Genomic DNA, 15,347 nt, shown 5'->3' with positions numbered 1-15,347 from the left:
AGATTTAAAAGATCCAAGAAAAGCAGGGGGTTTCTCAGCTAATATTTATCTCTCAACCAACATCATTAAGCAGATTATCTGGTCATTATTACATTGGGGGAACTCACTGTGCAGAAAATTAGCTGCTGCATTTCCTACATTACATTGGTTACTACAATTCAAAAAGTACTTCATTGGCTTTAAAGTACTTTGGGATATGCTGAGATCGTGGATGGTGCTATATAAATGCTCGTTCTGTCTTTCTGGGGGTGATTAGTTAACTCAGCACAGACTAGGGATCAAACCCAGGACATTTTGGTCTAGACTTTGTATCACACTGAAAGATGTTTATTCCCTGTAGAAAAAACAATGCATTTTAGTGTTTCATTCCGAGGTGGGGAAGAAAATAATTTTTTTGACCTCTTCAAGAATATTTAAGGGTTGTGCACAACCAGAGCAAATCATTTTTTTTTTAGTTGCAAATTTACTGAGCATTATTGTTATTTTTCTCTTTCAGTAAGGAAACTGAAGGTTTTTCGCCATGTCTATGATAATGAGCAGTATTAATTTGGAGGGGGCCTCCAACAACTCAAGCTATTATGACGAGGACTATAACTACACCGATATTGACCTCACTCCCTATCTTCCCTGTGCAAAGGATGAAGTCAATGCCTTTGGAAAGATCTTCCTTCCAGTCCTGTACATAACGGTGTTTGTTTTCGGAATGCTCGGCAACGGCTTCCTTGTCCTCATGATAATCAAGTACCTCAAGTTGAAAACAATGACTGACATCTACCTGCTGAATTTAGCCATCTCCGACTTTCTGTTTGCTGTGTCCCTTCCCTTTTGGGCCACCTACGTGACCTCAGAGTGGATCTTTGGAAATGCCATGTGCAAAATAATAAGCGCTGTCTATAGCGTGAATTTCTACAGTGGTATCTTCTTCATAGCCTGCATGAGTTTGGACATGTACCTGCAAATCGTCCACACAGTCTCCATGAAGAACCATAGGACAATCTACAAGAGCATTGTCATTAGTGCTGTCGTTTGGACCCTGGCAATGATGGTTTCAATCCCTGAACTAATATTCAGTCAGTCCAGGAAAATTGGCAATCGGTACACCTGCCTCAGTCACTATGGCGATGAACAGCTGGTGATGTGGAAGACAATGATACAACTCCAGATCAATGTCATTGCATTTATCATTCCATTCTTTGCCATGATCTTCTTCTATGCTCGGATCTCCTCTGTCCTCCTCAAATCCAGATCCTTTAGCAAGGACAAAGCCTTAAAACTGGTCATCATATTGGTTACTGTGTTCTTCGTCTTGTGGTTCCCTTACAACATTGTTCTTTTTCTGCATTCTCTGGAAGACCTTGGCATGATTAACAACTGTGAGGTGAGCAAGAGGCTGGATTATGCCTTGCAAGTAACAGAGTCTATTGCCTTCACCCACTGCTGTTTCAATCCACTCCTCTACGCTTTTGTGAATGAAAGGTTTCGGAGACATCTGAAGAATATTTTGATGAAGATAATCCAGAAGCTCGGCTGTAACAAGGAGATGGGGATCATGGTCCCCACTGCAGAGCGCAGTGAAACCAGCAAGCAGCAATATTGCATGTATTCAGATGTGGAAATGACTATGCTACAGTAGTGGGGTCATAAAGGGTATTGGAGACACAATCTCTATTAGAATTCCGTTTTCTTGTTTCAAATCATGTTGAAGTGGATCTTTTCAGTATGTACAGAGGACTTGCGAACTGCTAGTCAAACTGACCAGGCTAAAGCATTGTGAAACACATTGCATTTTGATTACCTGAAGGGACCTCCAGTTTCTAGAAATTCTGCCAAATACTGCAACACCCATATCATGTGGGACACCATTCCATGCACCAACTTCTAGACATTTGTCCTCCAATCTAACCGACTTCATTCTTTCTCAGATCTTGCCTTACTTGGCCTATCCTCACCCTCGTGCTGCTTCTTGACTTGTCTTCTTGCTTCTATTTGGTTTTAATGGGTGGATTGCAGCTTGCTAAAGTTCAGTCAGAGAATATGATATCAGTTTGTGAGAGATGTTAGTGAAGTCAGTGAATAGCAGTACATAGGAACACAGGAAACACAGGAGTAGGAGTAGGCCATTCGGCCCCTCGAGCCTAATCCACCATTCAATTAGATCATGGCTCTACCTCAATGCCATTTTCCTGCATGATCCCCATAATCCCTTGATATCTTTGATATTGAGAAAACTATTGATCTGTGTCTTCAATATACTCAATGACTAAGCCTCCACAGCCCTCTGGAGTAGAGAATTCCAAAGATTCACCACCATCTGAGTGAAGAAATTCCTCCTCATCTCAGTCCTAAATGGTCTACCCCTTATTCTGAGACTGTGTCCCCTGTTTTTAGACTCCCATCCTTCCTGCATCCACCCTGTCGAGCCCTGTAAGAATTTTGTATGCTTCAATGAGATCACCTCTCATTCTTTGAAACTCTCGAGTATACAGGCCCAGTTTCCTCAATCCCTCCTCATAGCAGATCAGTAAGCCAACTCAAATCGCCCTGGTAACAATGAAAAAAATACTTCACAGCTGTTCACTTATTCTAATTGGCTCAGATTTTAACAGCAGTTCCTGGGATATTGTACTAATCAGGATAAGTGGATTGGAAAGAATTGTCTTTTGATTGGTTCCTGAGAGAATTAAGCCTATTAAAAAGTGTGACTTTTTTGAAATTTTATGATTACATCTAAAGTATGATGTGCAGAATATGCAAGAATTTTATTATGCAAGATACGACAACGATTAATGATGAGTGAAACTTCACGTTTGAAATTTTGCACTAATTGCTTATTTTGCAACACGTTCTCCGAAACTGGAAAGGTTGAAGCTCCTTAATGTGTGTATCTGAGAAAAAACTGAGTAGAGAAAGGGTTAACCCAAAGGAAGAGAATCCTGGAAGGACTGCACCCACCCCCTCCTTCAAGAAAAGAGGGATATTCTAAATTTAGACATTTTTTTATTTGATTCATGCGATCTGGGCATCGCTGGCCAGGCCAGCATTTATTGCCCATCCCTAATTGCCCTTGAGAAGGTGGTGGTGAGCTGCCTTCTTGAACCGCTGCAGTCCATGTGGTGTAGGTACACCCAGAGTAGGGAGGGAGTTACACGATTTTGGCGCAGCGACAGTGAAGGAACGGCGATATAGTTCCAAGTCAGGATGGTGTGTGACTTGGAGGGAAACTTGCAGGTGGTGATGTTCCCATGCATTTGCTGCCCTTGTCCTTATAGGTGGTAGAGTTCACGGGTTTGGAAGATGCTGTCGAAATGTTGTGGTGAGTTGCTGCAGTGCATCTTGTAGATGGTACACACTGCTGCCACTGTGCCTCTGTGGTGGAGGTAATAAATGTTGAAGGTAGTGGATGGGGTGCCAATCAAGCGGGCTGCTTTGTCCTGGATGGTGTCGAGCTTCTTGAGTGTTGTTGGAGCTGCACACATCCAGGCAAGTGGAGAGTATTCCATCACACTCCTGATTTGTGCCTTGTAAATGGTGGACAGACTTTGGGTAATCAAGAGATGAGTTACTTGCCACAGAATTCCCAGCCTCTGACCTGCTCTTGTAGCCACAGTATTTATATGGCTATTCCAGTTCAATTTCTGGTCAATGGTGACCCCCAGGATGTTGATAGTGGGGGATTCAGTGCCATTGATGCCATTGAATGTCAAGGGGAGATAGTTAGATTCTCTCTTACTGGAGATTGTCATTGCCTGGCACTTGTGTGGTGCAAATGTTACTTGCCACTTATCAGCCCAAGCCTGAATGTTGTCCAGATCTTGCTGCATATGGCCACAAACTGCTTCTGAGGAGTTGCGAATGGTGCTGAACATTGTGCAATCATCAGCGAACATCCTCACTTCTGACCTGATGATGGAGGGCAGGTCATTGATGAAGCAGCTGAAGATGGTTGGGCCTAGGACACTACCCTGAGGAACTCCTGCAGTGATGTCCTGGGACTATACGCTATATAATCTTTGGTAACATATTGCAGATTATGCTTACTGAATAAGGAACAATACAAATTCGTTCAACATTTTATGATGATTTTGGTATTTCAATTGTCACTATTAAAATCCCCTCTCCAGCCAGATGAAGCAATCCACCAATAATTGTGGATAACAGCTAATTTGATTTCTCTCTCTCCTTCTAAATGGCATTATAATTCATATTAACATCTTTTGGACCTTTTCATGTTTTCTATCCATGCATGAGAGGATTTGTAAGGCAGGTTATTTAATGTTTATGACTTTTGGTTTGCTCCAAAGTTTCTATTTTCTAACAATCTGCTTAGTTGATAAGAGTCGTGCGACCAACTTAATTAAATCACTTTGAGGGCAACTGGAAGCACTTTTCAAGCCTTTCAAGGACCCCATGACTAAAGGAAATAAAAACAGAGAAAAGAGACCATAGAGGAAGGAAACTTCCAGAAGCTGGATTGTATGGGGCCGCCTGACACAGGCTAGGAGGCTGGGGTCGGGGGAGCGGGGGGGTGCCCAGAGAATTGTGACAAGAGGTGGGGGTGGGGGGCCAGAGGGCCTGTTGCCGCCCCGTCGCAATGCAATTTTGTCGGGCCTTCCCATCCAGAAGCCAATTGAAGCCCTTTAAGAGGCCTATTTACAGCACTTCCCCGCATTGTTGGCATTAAGCTAGGGGTGGGTCACCTAGTAAAACAAGGCGATTCCCTGCGGGCTTGGGGGGACACCCTCCTCCTTGGGCCACAGATTGCCCATGGAGGGCCCATGCTAACAAATAAAACACCTCCCTGTAACCCCCCTCCCCTGTACTCAACAACCACCATCGCACTCCCCACCCACCCACAATCAGCAGGGCCTTCCTGACTGGCTCCAGCAACACCATCTCACTTACCTGAGGTCCAGATCTTCAGCACTGGGTCTGGATCCAAAGCCTCTGCAGTACCGGCAGTGGCCACAGCTCTGGTGGTGCTACTAATACTACTGAGCTGTCGGCCCTGTGATTGGCCAGCAGCTCCTGGAGGTGGGATCCCTGTCTTTAAAGGGTGGAGATCCCGGCAGTGGGCTGTTAATTGGCCTGTCGCTATAGAATCACTTCGGGGGGTCCAGTTGGCCGAGACAGGATATCGCCCCGCCTTTCTGGCCCAGCGTTGGGAGCCCTACCATGGGCAGAAAATTCCGCCCGTGATGCAGAGGTACAACACAGAGTCTTCATTAGAATTAGCCAGTTTCTCAGTGGAGACTTAAATTGTGTCTAATCTTATTCGCCTCTCCATGACATAGGGAAACTTACTGTGATCTTTATTAGGTTAATTGGTCATTTGAAACAACATCAATTTGAATTCCTTTACTGCAGTAAGTCACCCAAAGCACTTCACAGGAATGTAATCAAACAAAAATTGACACCGAGCAGAAGATGGAGACATTAGGGCAGGTGACCAAATGCACAGTGGCGCAGTGGTTAGCACCGCAGCCTCACAGCTCCAGTGACCTGGGTTCAATTCCGGGTACTGCCTGTGTGGAGTTTGCAAGTTCTCCCTGTGTCTGCGTGGGTTTCCTCCGGGTACTCTGGTTTCCTCCCACAAGCCAAAAGACTTGCAGGTTGGTAGGTAAATTGGCCATTATAAATTGCCACTAGTATAGGTAGGTGGTAGGGAAATATAGGGACAGGTGGGGATGTTTGGTAGGAATATGGGATTAGTGTAGGATTAGAATAATTGGGTGGTTGATGGTCGGCACAGACTCGGTGGGCCAAAGGGTCTGTTTCAGTGCTGTATCTCTAAACTAAGCTTGGTAGGTTTTAAGCAACGTCATAAAGGAGAAGAGAGAGATGGAGAGACAAAGAGGTTTGGGGAGGGAATTCCAGGGCCTAGGTTGTTGGAGGCATAGCCAGCAATGGTAGGCTGAAGGAACTGGTGCATGAACGAGATGCCAGAGTTAGAGGGAAGCTGAATTCTCAGAAGGTCGCAGAGTCAGAGGTTGCAGAGATAGGGAGGAGCGATTGTCTCACTTTATGGAATTGATAATACCTGGAGGAAACGAATTATCTTGATGTTCACAAGATTGCTACATTACTATCATAAAGTTCGAAGATAAAATCATCTAAATTACAGCCATTAGCTTCATCATGCTTCTCTCAGTGGGCGTTCTTCAACTGGACCTATATACTCCTATCCCATTTCCCTGCCCTTTCTCCAAATCCCTTTCTATTCTTCATTTTCAAATACTTTCTCAATTAAATGATGTAAGAGTCTGCCTCAAAAATGACTCATGGTAAAGCATTCCATGTTCTAAAAACCCTCGATGAGAAAAATCTGGGGTCCCAACATTCAAAATATTCATATACCAGCTGCTCTCTATGAGAATGTCCGTTTTAAAAGTATCACCATGTACCTGTTGTGCTTCTCGGTGGCTCTGCAATAGACTTTCAATGTTAACCTGTCATGTGGCATTACTCTACAAGACATTAGCTTTTCTCTGCCAAGCTGTATGTACAGAGGATCATAGTTTCACGAGGGTGGGTAGCATTGGACAGGTTCTCTCGCTGATGCAAAGCATTGTGGTTTCTTTGTCTTTACAATGTTCTAACATGCCCAGAGAAGCTCCCTATCAGTGACATGAACATTATTAACTGTTGGACAGTGCTTTATTCCTCCTGGAGTTTTCTACTAATTTCTTTCATAATATTGCCTTCGTGAATCACTATAAAGCTGCACCTAATGCAAAGTTAATAAGCGTATACTCAAGCATTAGCAACAAAGAAAATACTTTATATCAAAATGACTACCTGTGTAATAGCCAATTCAACCTATTCTGTGCGTCTGATGTATCCTGAACATATACAACAAATATCATATCTGTGACAATGTACAACTAAATGTACAGGGGACTTTCATACACAATATATATTTGAATGTATATCTTTGAGAGCTCAATAAATCTCAAAAGAAATATATAAATACAACATACTCATTTGGTTCCTTATTCTTAGTTTCGAACTACAGGAAACAGAAAGAACCTGGTACTATACACTGGGCCCTGTGATCAGTGATCTGTGTGTGTCCTGTTAGCCATGTTTACAGATTATCATTGTTGGTTGTCACAACTGGCCATGAATTCAGCCAGAAGAAATTTGTGGGAAGTCTTTTATCCCAAAAATATACTTTATTCATAAAATTTGTAAAAAAAAAATGCATTACAAAACAATTCAAATTGGACATTTCAGAAACTGCAATAAAGATCACTTTCGTTTGATACAGAACATGAGCTGCCTCACTATTCTTGCCGTTCCACTTTATATACAATGTAAAATTTGGTATTACATACAAAAAATATTCTCTTTGCACACTGGTATTCACAGCTGTGGTGGCAGCAGTCAGAACTTGCATGGCAGCAAGCTGAATGCACATTACTTCAGTCCAGGCTTCCTTTGCAGCAAGGTTAATGCTGGGCTCCTTTATGCTCCTTGACAGTGTCCACAGGCTTTCTGGCAGGCCTGCCAATGTACCAAGCATTTCAGTATGCATACCCATCAGCCTTTTTCTGTAGACTGCCCCATTGAAATCCTCATCTGAATTCTCTGCAGCAGAACTCACATGTGATCTCGCCCTCCTGTGAACTGGCGCTACCCTTGTACCCTGTCCTGGCTGCTGCCCACTCATGCCCAGTGTCTCTAAGCTGTCCTCTAATACACACAGTGTCACTATCGGAGCTGGTGGCTGTGAGGGGCCGATCAAATGACAGTGTTTCTTCTTCATCGCTGTCTCCTTCCTCTTTCACCTCCTTTTCTTCCACCACTGCCTGACTAGGTTGCAGTTCTTGATTATCTAAAAGGAGAAAGGCACCAGGTTTGGGATGGATTGAGGGAGTGGCGGGGGGGGTGCGGGGGTGGAGTCCAAGAGGTGCATGCTTACGCCATCTGCAGCTTAAAAATCAGAAGAAATGGTGGGATGAGGGGGTAATGGGATGTGGGGAGGAGGATTAGGTTTGAGGATACCACCATCTTCAATGGTTTCAACTCCACCACTGACCACAGCCTGAGTCATGGCTGCTTCAATGATGGCAAGCACTGTCTCCTTCATAAGGGCATGCAGCCATGCCTGTTTCCCCTCAAGTTAGCTCCTGCTGCCTCCAATTGTCATAGAGTCATAGAGTCATTTACAGATCAAAAGAAGGAGATTTGGCCCATCGAGTCCATGCCAGCTCTCCATGGAGCTATGCAGTCAGTCCCACTCCCTGCTCGGTCTCCGTAGCCCTGCAAGTCTGTTTCCTTCAAGTGCCTATCCAATTTCCTCTTGAGGTCATTGATTGTCTCCACTTCCACCACCCTTGTGGGCAGTGAGTTCCCGGTCATTACCACCCGTTGCGTAAAAAAGTGGTTCCTCATATTCCCCCTGCATCTTTTGTCCAAAACTTTCAATTGTGTCTCCCTAGTCCTTATATCATTAGTTAATGGGAACAGCTTTTCCTTGTCTAACTTATCTAAGCCTGTCATAATCTCATACACCTCTATTAAATCTCCCCTTAATCTCCTTTGTTCTAAGGAGAATAAACTCAGCTTTTCCAACCTAACCTTGTAACTAAAATCCTCCATCCCTAAAATCATTCTGGTAAATCTCCTCTGCACCCTCTCAAGGACCCTCACATCCTTCCTGAAGTCTGGTGACCAAAACTGGATGCAATACTCCAGTTGAGGCCTAATCAAAGCTTTATAAAGGTTCAGCATAACTTCCCTGCTTTTGTCCTCAATACCTCTATTTATGAAGCCCAAGATACCATATGCTTTACTAACCATTCTCTCAAAACGTCCTGCCACCTTTGATGCATATATACTCCCAGGTCCCTCTGTTCCTGCACACTCTTTGGAACTGTGCCATTAAGTCTATATTGCCTCTCCCTATTCCTTCTGCCAAAATGCATCACCTCACACTTATCTGTATCAAATTCCATCTGCCACCTGTCTGTCCATTCTGCCAGCCTATCTATGTCCTGTTGCAGGCGGTTCATAACATCCTCACTGTTTGTCACACCTCCAAGTTTGGTGTTATCAGCAAATTTTGAGATTCCACTCTGTATTCCAAGATCCACGTCATTTATATATAGCAAAAAAAAGCAGTGGTTCCAGCACTGACCCTTGGGGAACAGATACCTTACCTCACCCTCACACACTTAGCACTACTGCAAGCCTCACACCGAATTTCACATCTTCCACACATTGCCAGCTAACCAAGTATGGCAGGCGCATCACCTACACATTCACCACACTCACTGAGCTCTTCTTGCTCACACTCTCATCTGCAACCAGTTCCACCACCTGCTCCAGCCAGAATGAACCCTCTCCTTTAACTGTTGCAGGCTGGCTTTAAGTAGTGCAGATTGGCTTGAACTTCTGATAGCCTCTCACGATTTTGCGACTCCTGCTCAGGCGTGCAGCCACTCAATAGCACACTTAGAGGTGGTTGCACACTACAATCATTTATATTAGTTTGTGTGCTGCCTGCATTGGAAGCAATGGGCACGGGTTAATTGCCCATCACAATCCCTGTGCCCATTTTTGTGCGTTATCAGATTTCATGGAGATATGTTTCAAACTCTTGCCTTGTTGGTTGCAGCCTCCAGTAGTCCCTTTAACGGTCTCCAGTTAAGGCACATGAAGACTTGGCTACCACTATTTCAGAGGGGTTTACAAAACAGGCATTAGGCTGCTTACTTGAATAAGCATTGGGCCTAAAGCTTGTTTCTGGCGTGGGCTTAAAATAAAAGGTTAACACCTCAGTTAATGCTCAGAGACAGGAATTCAAGCTGAATAGCTGGAGTCCGTAGCAGAAATAAAGTATTCTTCATGTAAGCAGATTAAGCGTTCGCACATTCATTCAAGCTTTCCATCTCCAAATTCTTCCCCTCCTCTCCTGTAACAAAGGATCCCAGTGCTTCCAGCAGTGCTCTTTCTGAGATGGGGAGCTTTATCCGTGGGCTATTGTCGGTGATAGACTTACTTCTGTGATTATTCAGTGCTGTGTGACTTTTGAGAACAAGTTCTGATGTCTTGTTGCCAGGTCCATTACCTGGGAAACAGGTTATTAGCTTTTATTCTAACAGAACTTGGCAGTTTGTAAAAAAGAAACTGCTCACTGTTTCCCTGCCAGGGAGCAATTTTGCTTTGTGTTTCTAGGAAAATGTCAAAATCCGCAACTCAGCAAATACACAGGCCGTAATCATGGGGTCCAAGCTATGATTTCACTTAAAAAAACTGGTTTCAATCTTTGGGTTCCTGGCTTCAACAATTGCTGTTTCTGCAATCAACTTCAAACGTAGTAGTGGACAATATCAATCCCCACCCCTTTTCAAACTCCTGTTTATTTAGATTTCGAGACCTTTTGAGCATTTCTCTCTTTGCATCATTCTGGAAAACAGTAAATTCTCTGGATCCTCCTGCCCCCACCACCATCATGACTCCTACCTTGTCGAATTGGTTTCCCACACAACTTTCTGTTATTCATTGACTCGATAAAGGTCCTCTGGCTCACTATCTAAACCAATGCAGAGCTCCACTGTCTGAGCTACTGCCTAGGAGGGATGGAGCCTGTGACGGTGTATTCGCCAAAAAACTACCCTCAACTGAGGTGTCGTCTCCAGGAACACGTTGTTGCTGTATAGGACTTGGATGAAAGGGAAAGGCAGAAGGTTCCGGAAGAAACTCTCATCCATGCTGCTGTTACCTCCAGACTCGACTGTTCCAACAAACTCCTGGTCAGCCTTCCATCTTCCACCCTCCGTAAATTTCAGTTCATCTAAAACTCTGCTGCCCATATCCTAACTCACACCAAGCCCCATTCACCCATCTCCCCTGTATCACTGCACGGCATTGACTCCTGGAAGAGCAAGTGTTCAATTTTAAAATTCTCATCCTTGTTTAGAAATTCCTTCCATGATCTCATCCCTCTCTATCTCGAACCTCCTCCAACCCTACAGCTCTCTGAGATCTCTGCGCTCCTCTAATTCTGGCCTCTTGCACATCCCCAATTTTAATCACTCCGCCATTGGCAGCCGTGCTTTCAGCTGCCTAGGTCCTCAGTTTGGAATTTTCTCACTAAACCTCTCCGCCGCTCTCTTCTCCTTTAAGATGCTCCATAAAAACTACTTCTTTGACCAAGCTTTTGGACATCTCTCCTAATATCTCCTTATGTGGCTCCATTTCCAATTTTGCTTGATAACTTACCTGTGAAGCACCATGGGACAATTTACCATGTTAAAAGTGCTATGTAAATGCAATTGTTGTTGTTGTTAGGAGGACATGGAGAGGCTGCAAATTAGCAGCGATAGTTTTCCAGAATGCATCTTGAAAGTTGTCAAGCTTGCTGAATATTTGCTCAGGTTAATAAAGGATTACAATTAATAGGCAGAAACCCTGCTCATGAAACCAGTCTCATCCTCACTGATGCTCAGGGCTTTACCTGGGCCACGAATGTCCTGGACTTCCTGAGCCATTTGGGTCAGTGCTATATGAACAGGGGAGTCCATTCAGCCCCTTAAACCTGTTCTGCCATTTTATTAGATCACAGCTAATCTGTACCAACTTGGATTACCCACCTTGGTTCCATATCCCTTAATACTGTTGCCTAACAAAAATATATCAATCTCAATTTAGCATCTCCCCAGTCATGTGGTCAACTACAATTCATATTACTGGAAGCAGAGTTTTAATTCTGATTACTAATATTAAAGAAAGGCCCTGAAGAGGATACAGAAGGAGGTTTACCAGGATGATGTCAGGGTTGAAGGATCTACTATTTAAGGTTCAGTAGTACATCTCAAAAGGAAATTGGTTAAAATGAAGGAGACAAAGTTGCAGAGGTATGGGGGAAGAGTGGGGCAGTGGGACTAACTGGATTGCTCTTCGAAACAGCACGCGCTGACTCAATGGGTCGAATGGCCTCCTTCTATGCTAAACACAAAATAAAGGCCCAGCCTCCACAAGAAGCCAAGTTTGCAGTCCAATAATGTTTTAGAAATAGTTTGTGTGTCACTTCAAAATAGTCTGTAGATAAAGTCATTAAATGGAGAGTTTTAAGCACGCTCCCCTCTGATCCTTCTATCCTATGATTCTATGAAGCTATTATCTGGGATTGTTCGCCTTACAGCTGAGAAGTTTAAGGGGTGACCTAATAGATTTATTCAAAATTATGAGGGATTTTGATAGAGCAAGTAAGGAGAATCACATTTCCTCTTGCAAGCAGGCCAGTAACCACAACTCATAACTTTCAAATAATTGCTGGAGAGGAAATGAGTTGAAATTTCTTTACAGAGAATTGGTAAGATCTGGAATCCACTATCTCGAAAGGGTGGTAGAACCAGATTCAATCGTAACTTTCAAAAGGCAATTGGACTTGTACTTGAAGGGGACTTATTGTGGGGAAAAGGCTGGGGTGTGGAACTAAATTGGGAGGTAAGTCAAACACTAGAAGGGTTTAAAATTTATAAAGAGGAAGTATTAGATAGGCTTTCTGTACTTAAAGTGGATAAAACACCAGGACCAGACGAGAGGCATCCAAGGATACTGAGGGAAGTGAGGGTGGAAGTCGCAGAGGTACTGGCCATAATTTTTCAGTCTTCCTTAGACTCGAGGGTGGTGCCAGAGGACTGAAGAATTGGAAATGTCACAACCTTGTTCAAAAAAGGATGTAAAGATAAGTCCAGCAACTACAGGCCAGTCAGTTTAACTTCGGTGGTGAGAACCTTCTAGAAAAAATAATTAGGGACAAAATCAATAGACACATGGACAAATGGGAGTTAATTAAGGAAAGCCAGCATGGATTTCTTAAGGGAAAATTATGTTTTACTAACTTGCTGGAGTTTTTTCAGGAGGTAACAGAGACCATTGATGAGGGCAATGCTGTTGATGTGGTGTACATGGACTTTCAAAAGGCGTTTGATACAGTGCCACACAACAGACTTGTGAGCAAACTTGTAGCTCATGGAATAAAAGGGACGGTAGCAACATGGATACGAAATTGGCTGAGTTACAGGAAAGAAAGAGTAGTGGTTAATGGATGGTTTTTCAGCCTGGAGGAAGGTTTGTAGTGGAGTTCCCCAGGGATCACTGTTGGGACCCTTGCTTTTTTGATTTATATTAATGACCTAGGTCTTGGTGTACAGGGCACAGTTTCAAAGTTTGCAGATGATATAAAACTTGGAAGCATTGTGAACTGTGAGTAGGATCGTGTAGATCTTCAAAAGGACATAGACAAGTTGGTGGAATGGGCAGACAGGTGGCAGATGAAGTTCAATGTGGAGAAATGTGAAGTGATACATTTTGGTAGGAAGAACATGGAGACACAATATAAAATAAAGGGTGCAATTCTAAAGGAGGTGCAGGAGCAGAGGGACCTAGGTGTATATGTGTATAAGCCATTGAAGGTGGCAGGGCAGGTTGAGAAAGCAGTTACTAAAGCATACAGTATCCTGGGCTTTATTATTAGGGGCATAGAGTACAAGAGCAAGGAAGTTATGTTGAACTTGTATAAGACACTAGTTTGGCCTCAGTTGGAGTATTGTGTCCAGTTCTGGGCGCTGCATTTTGAGAAAGATGTGAGGGCATTGGAGAGAGTACAGAAAAGATCCACGAGAATAGTTCCAGGGATGAGGAATTTCAGTTATGAAGATTGATTGGAGAAGTTAGGACTGTTTTCCTTGGAAAAGAGAAGGCTGAGAGGTGATTTGATAGAGGTATTCAAAATCATTTTGGGATTTGAACAGAGTAGACAGAGAGAAACTGTTCCCACTCATGAAAGGATCGCGAATGAGAGGGAACAGATTTCAATTATTTGGTAAGAGAAGCAAAAGTGACATGAGGGAAAACTTTTTCATCCAGTGAGTGGTTAAGGTCTGGAATGCGCTGGCTGAGAAAGTGGTGGAGGCAGGTTCAGTTATATGAAAAGGAAGAATGTGCAGGGTTATGGGGAGAAGGCCTGTGTCCTCAGTACCTTGCTCTACGGCAGCGAGGCCTGGACAACGTATGCCAGCCAAGAGCGACGTCTCAATTCATTCCATCTTCGCTGCCTTCGGAGAATACTTGGCATCAGGTGGCAGGACTATATCTCCAACACAGAAGTCCTTGAAGCGGCCAACACCCCCAGCTTATACACACTACTGAGTCAGCGGCGCTTGAGATGGCTTGGCCATGTGAGCCGCATGGAAGATGGCAGGATCCCCAAAGACACATTGTACAGCGAGCTCGCCACTGGTATCAGACCCACCGGCCGTCCATGTCTCCGTTATAAAGACGTCTGCAAACGCGACATGAAATCGTGTGACATTGATCACAAGTCGTGGGAGTCAGTTGCCAGCATTCGCCAGAGCTGGCGGGCAGCCATAAAGACAGGGCTAAATTGTGGCGAGTCGAAGAGACTTAGTAGTTGGCAGGAAAAAAAAGACAGAGGCGCAAGGGGAGAGCCAACTGTGCAACAGCCCCAACAAACAAATTTCTCTGCAGCACCTGTGGAAGAGCCTGTCACTCCAGAATTGGCCTTTATAGCCACTCCAGGCGCTGCTTCACAAACCACTGACCACCTCCAGGCGCGTATCCATTGTCTCTCGAGATAAGGAGGCCCAAAAGATGGGGAGAAGGCAGGGGAATGGAATTGAGGGAATTTCTCTTTCGGACAGCTGATGCACTGTAACAATTCTGTGATATGGGCAAAGGCGGGTATATGGTGTTAGGTCACAGATCAGCAATGATCTCATTGAATGGCGGAACAGACCCAAGGGGCGAAATTGCCCACTCTTATTCCTGTGATGGTCTGGCAGTATTAAGCAGATTTTTTGGCCACTGAGGCTTAGCAGGAGGTCTGGTTACACTTCTGGAGGCACAGACATGTGGCATTCCTACTCAAATAAAGGGATGGCCCCCTCTAACCCCGTGACCTTTGGCGGGGTCAGTGGCAGAGCTGTTTTACAGCCCTGTAATGTTGCCTTCGAACACCCAATGTTGCAGCTCACACATGATTAATGGTGACTGAGGCTCAGTGGGTAACACTCCCGCCTCTGAGTCAGTGGATCTTGGGTCAAGCTCTAACTCCATTGACTTTTTTTAAATTTCCAAAATATACTTTATTCATAAAAATCTGTAAAAATTACATTCCCAAACAATTTTAAACAGCATCAAGTCAAAGAATACAGATAGTGCAAAGGTGATCAGTTACCTTCGATACAATCATGAGTTGCCTCACAACGCTTCCATTTCATTGTCATGCCATATACATTTTTACATTTACAGCACACAAAATTTCTCCGATACAGTTTGATGGGTTTTCCATGGATCCAGCTCCCCCGTTCAGCTTG

General features: G+C 44.0%; 1 protein-coding gene across 2 annotated transcripts in view; it reads left to right on the top strand.

The window, feature by feature from the left end:
• LOC137350618 (atypical chemokine receptor 2-like) overlaps window positions 1–7,231 on the top strand; it is a 45,512-nt gene extending 38,281 nt beyond the window's left edge. For both annotated transcript variants that reach the window (XM_068015374.1, XM_068015364.1), the window contains one exon: window positions 497–7,231. In XM_068015374.1, the coding sequence (XP_067871475.1) occupies window positions 521–1,633 (1,113 nt within the window). In that variant the 5' untranslated portion in view covers window positions 497–520 and the 3' untranslated portion in view covers window positions 1,634–7,231. The remainder of the gene's footprint in view (window positions 1–496) is intronic.
• Window positions 7,232–15,347: the final 8,116 nt, after the last annotated feature.

This window comes from Heterodontus francisci, chromosome 2 (assembly GCF_036365525.1).
Source record: "Heterodontus francisci isolate sHetFra1 chromosome 2, sHetFra1.hap1, whole genome shotgun sequence".
NCBI lineage: Eukaryota > Metazoa > Chordata > Chondrichthyes > Heterodontiformes > Heterodontidae > Heterodontus > Heterodontus francisci.
Note: the sequence above shows the minus strand (reverse complement) of the source record. Positions and strands in the feature narration are given on the sequence as shown.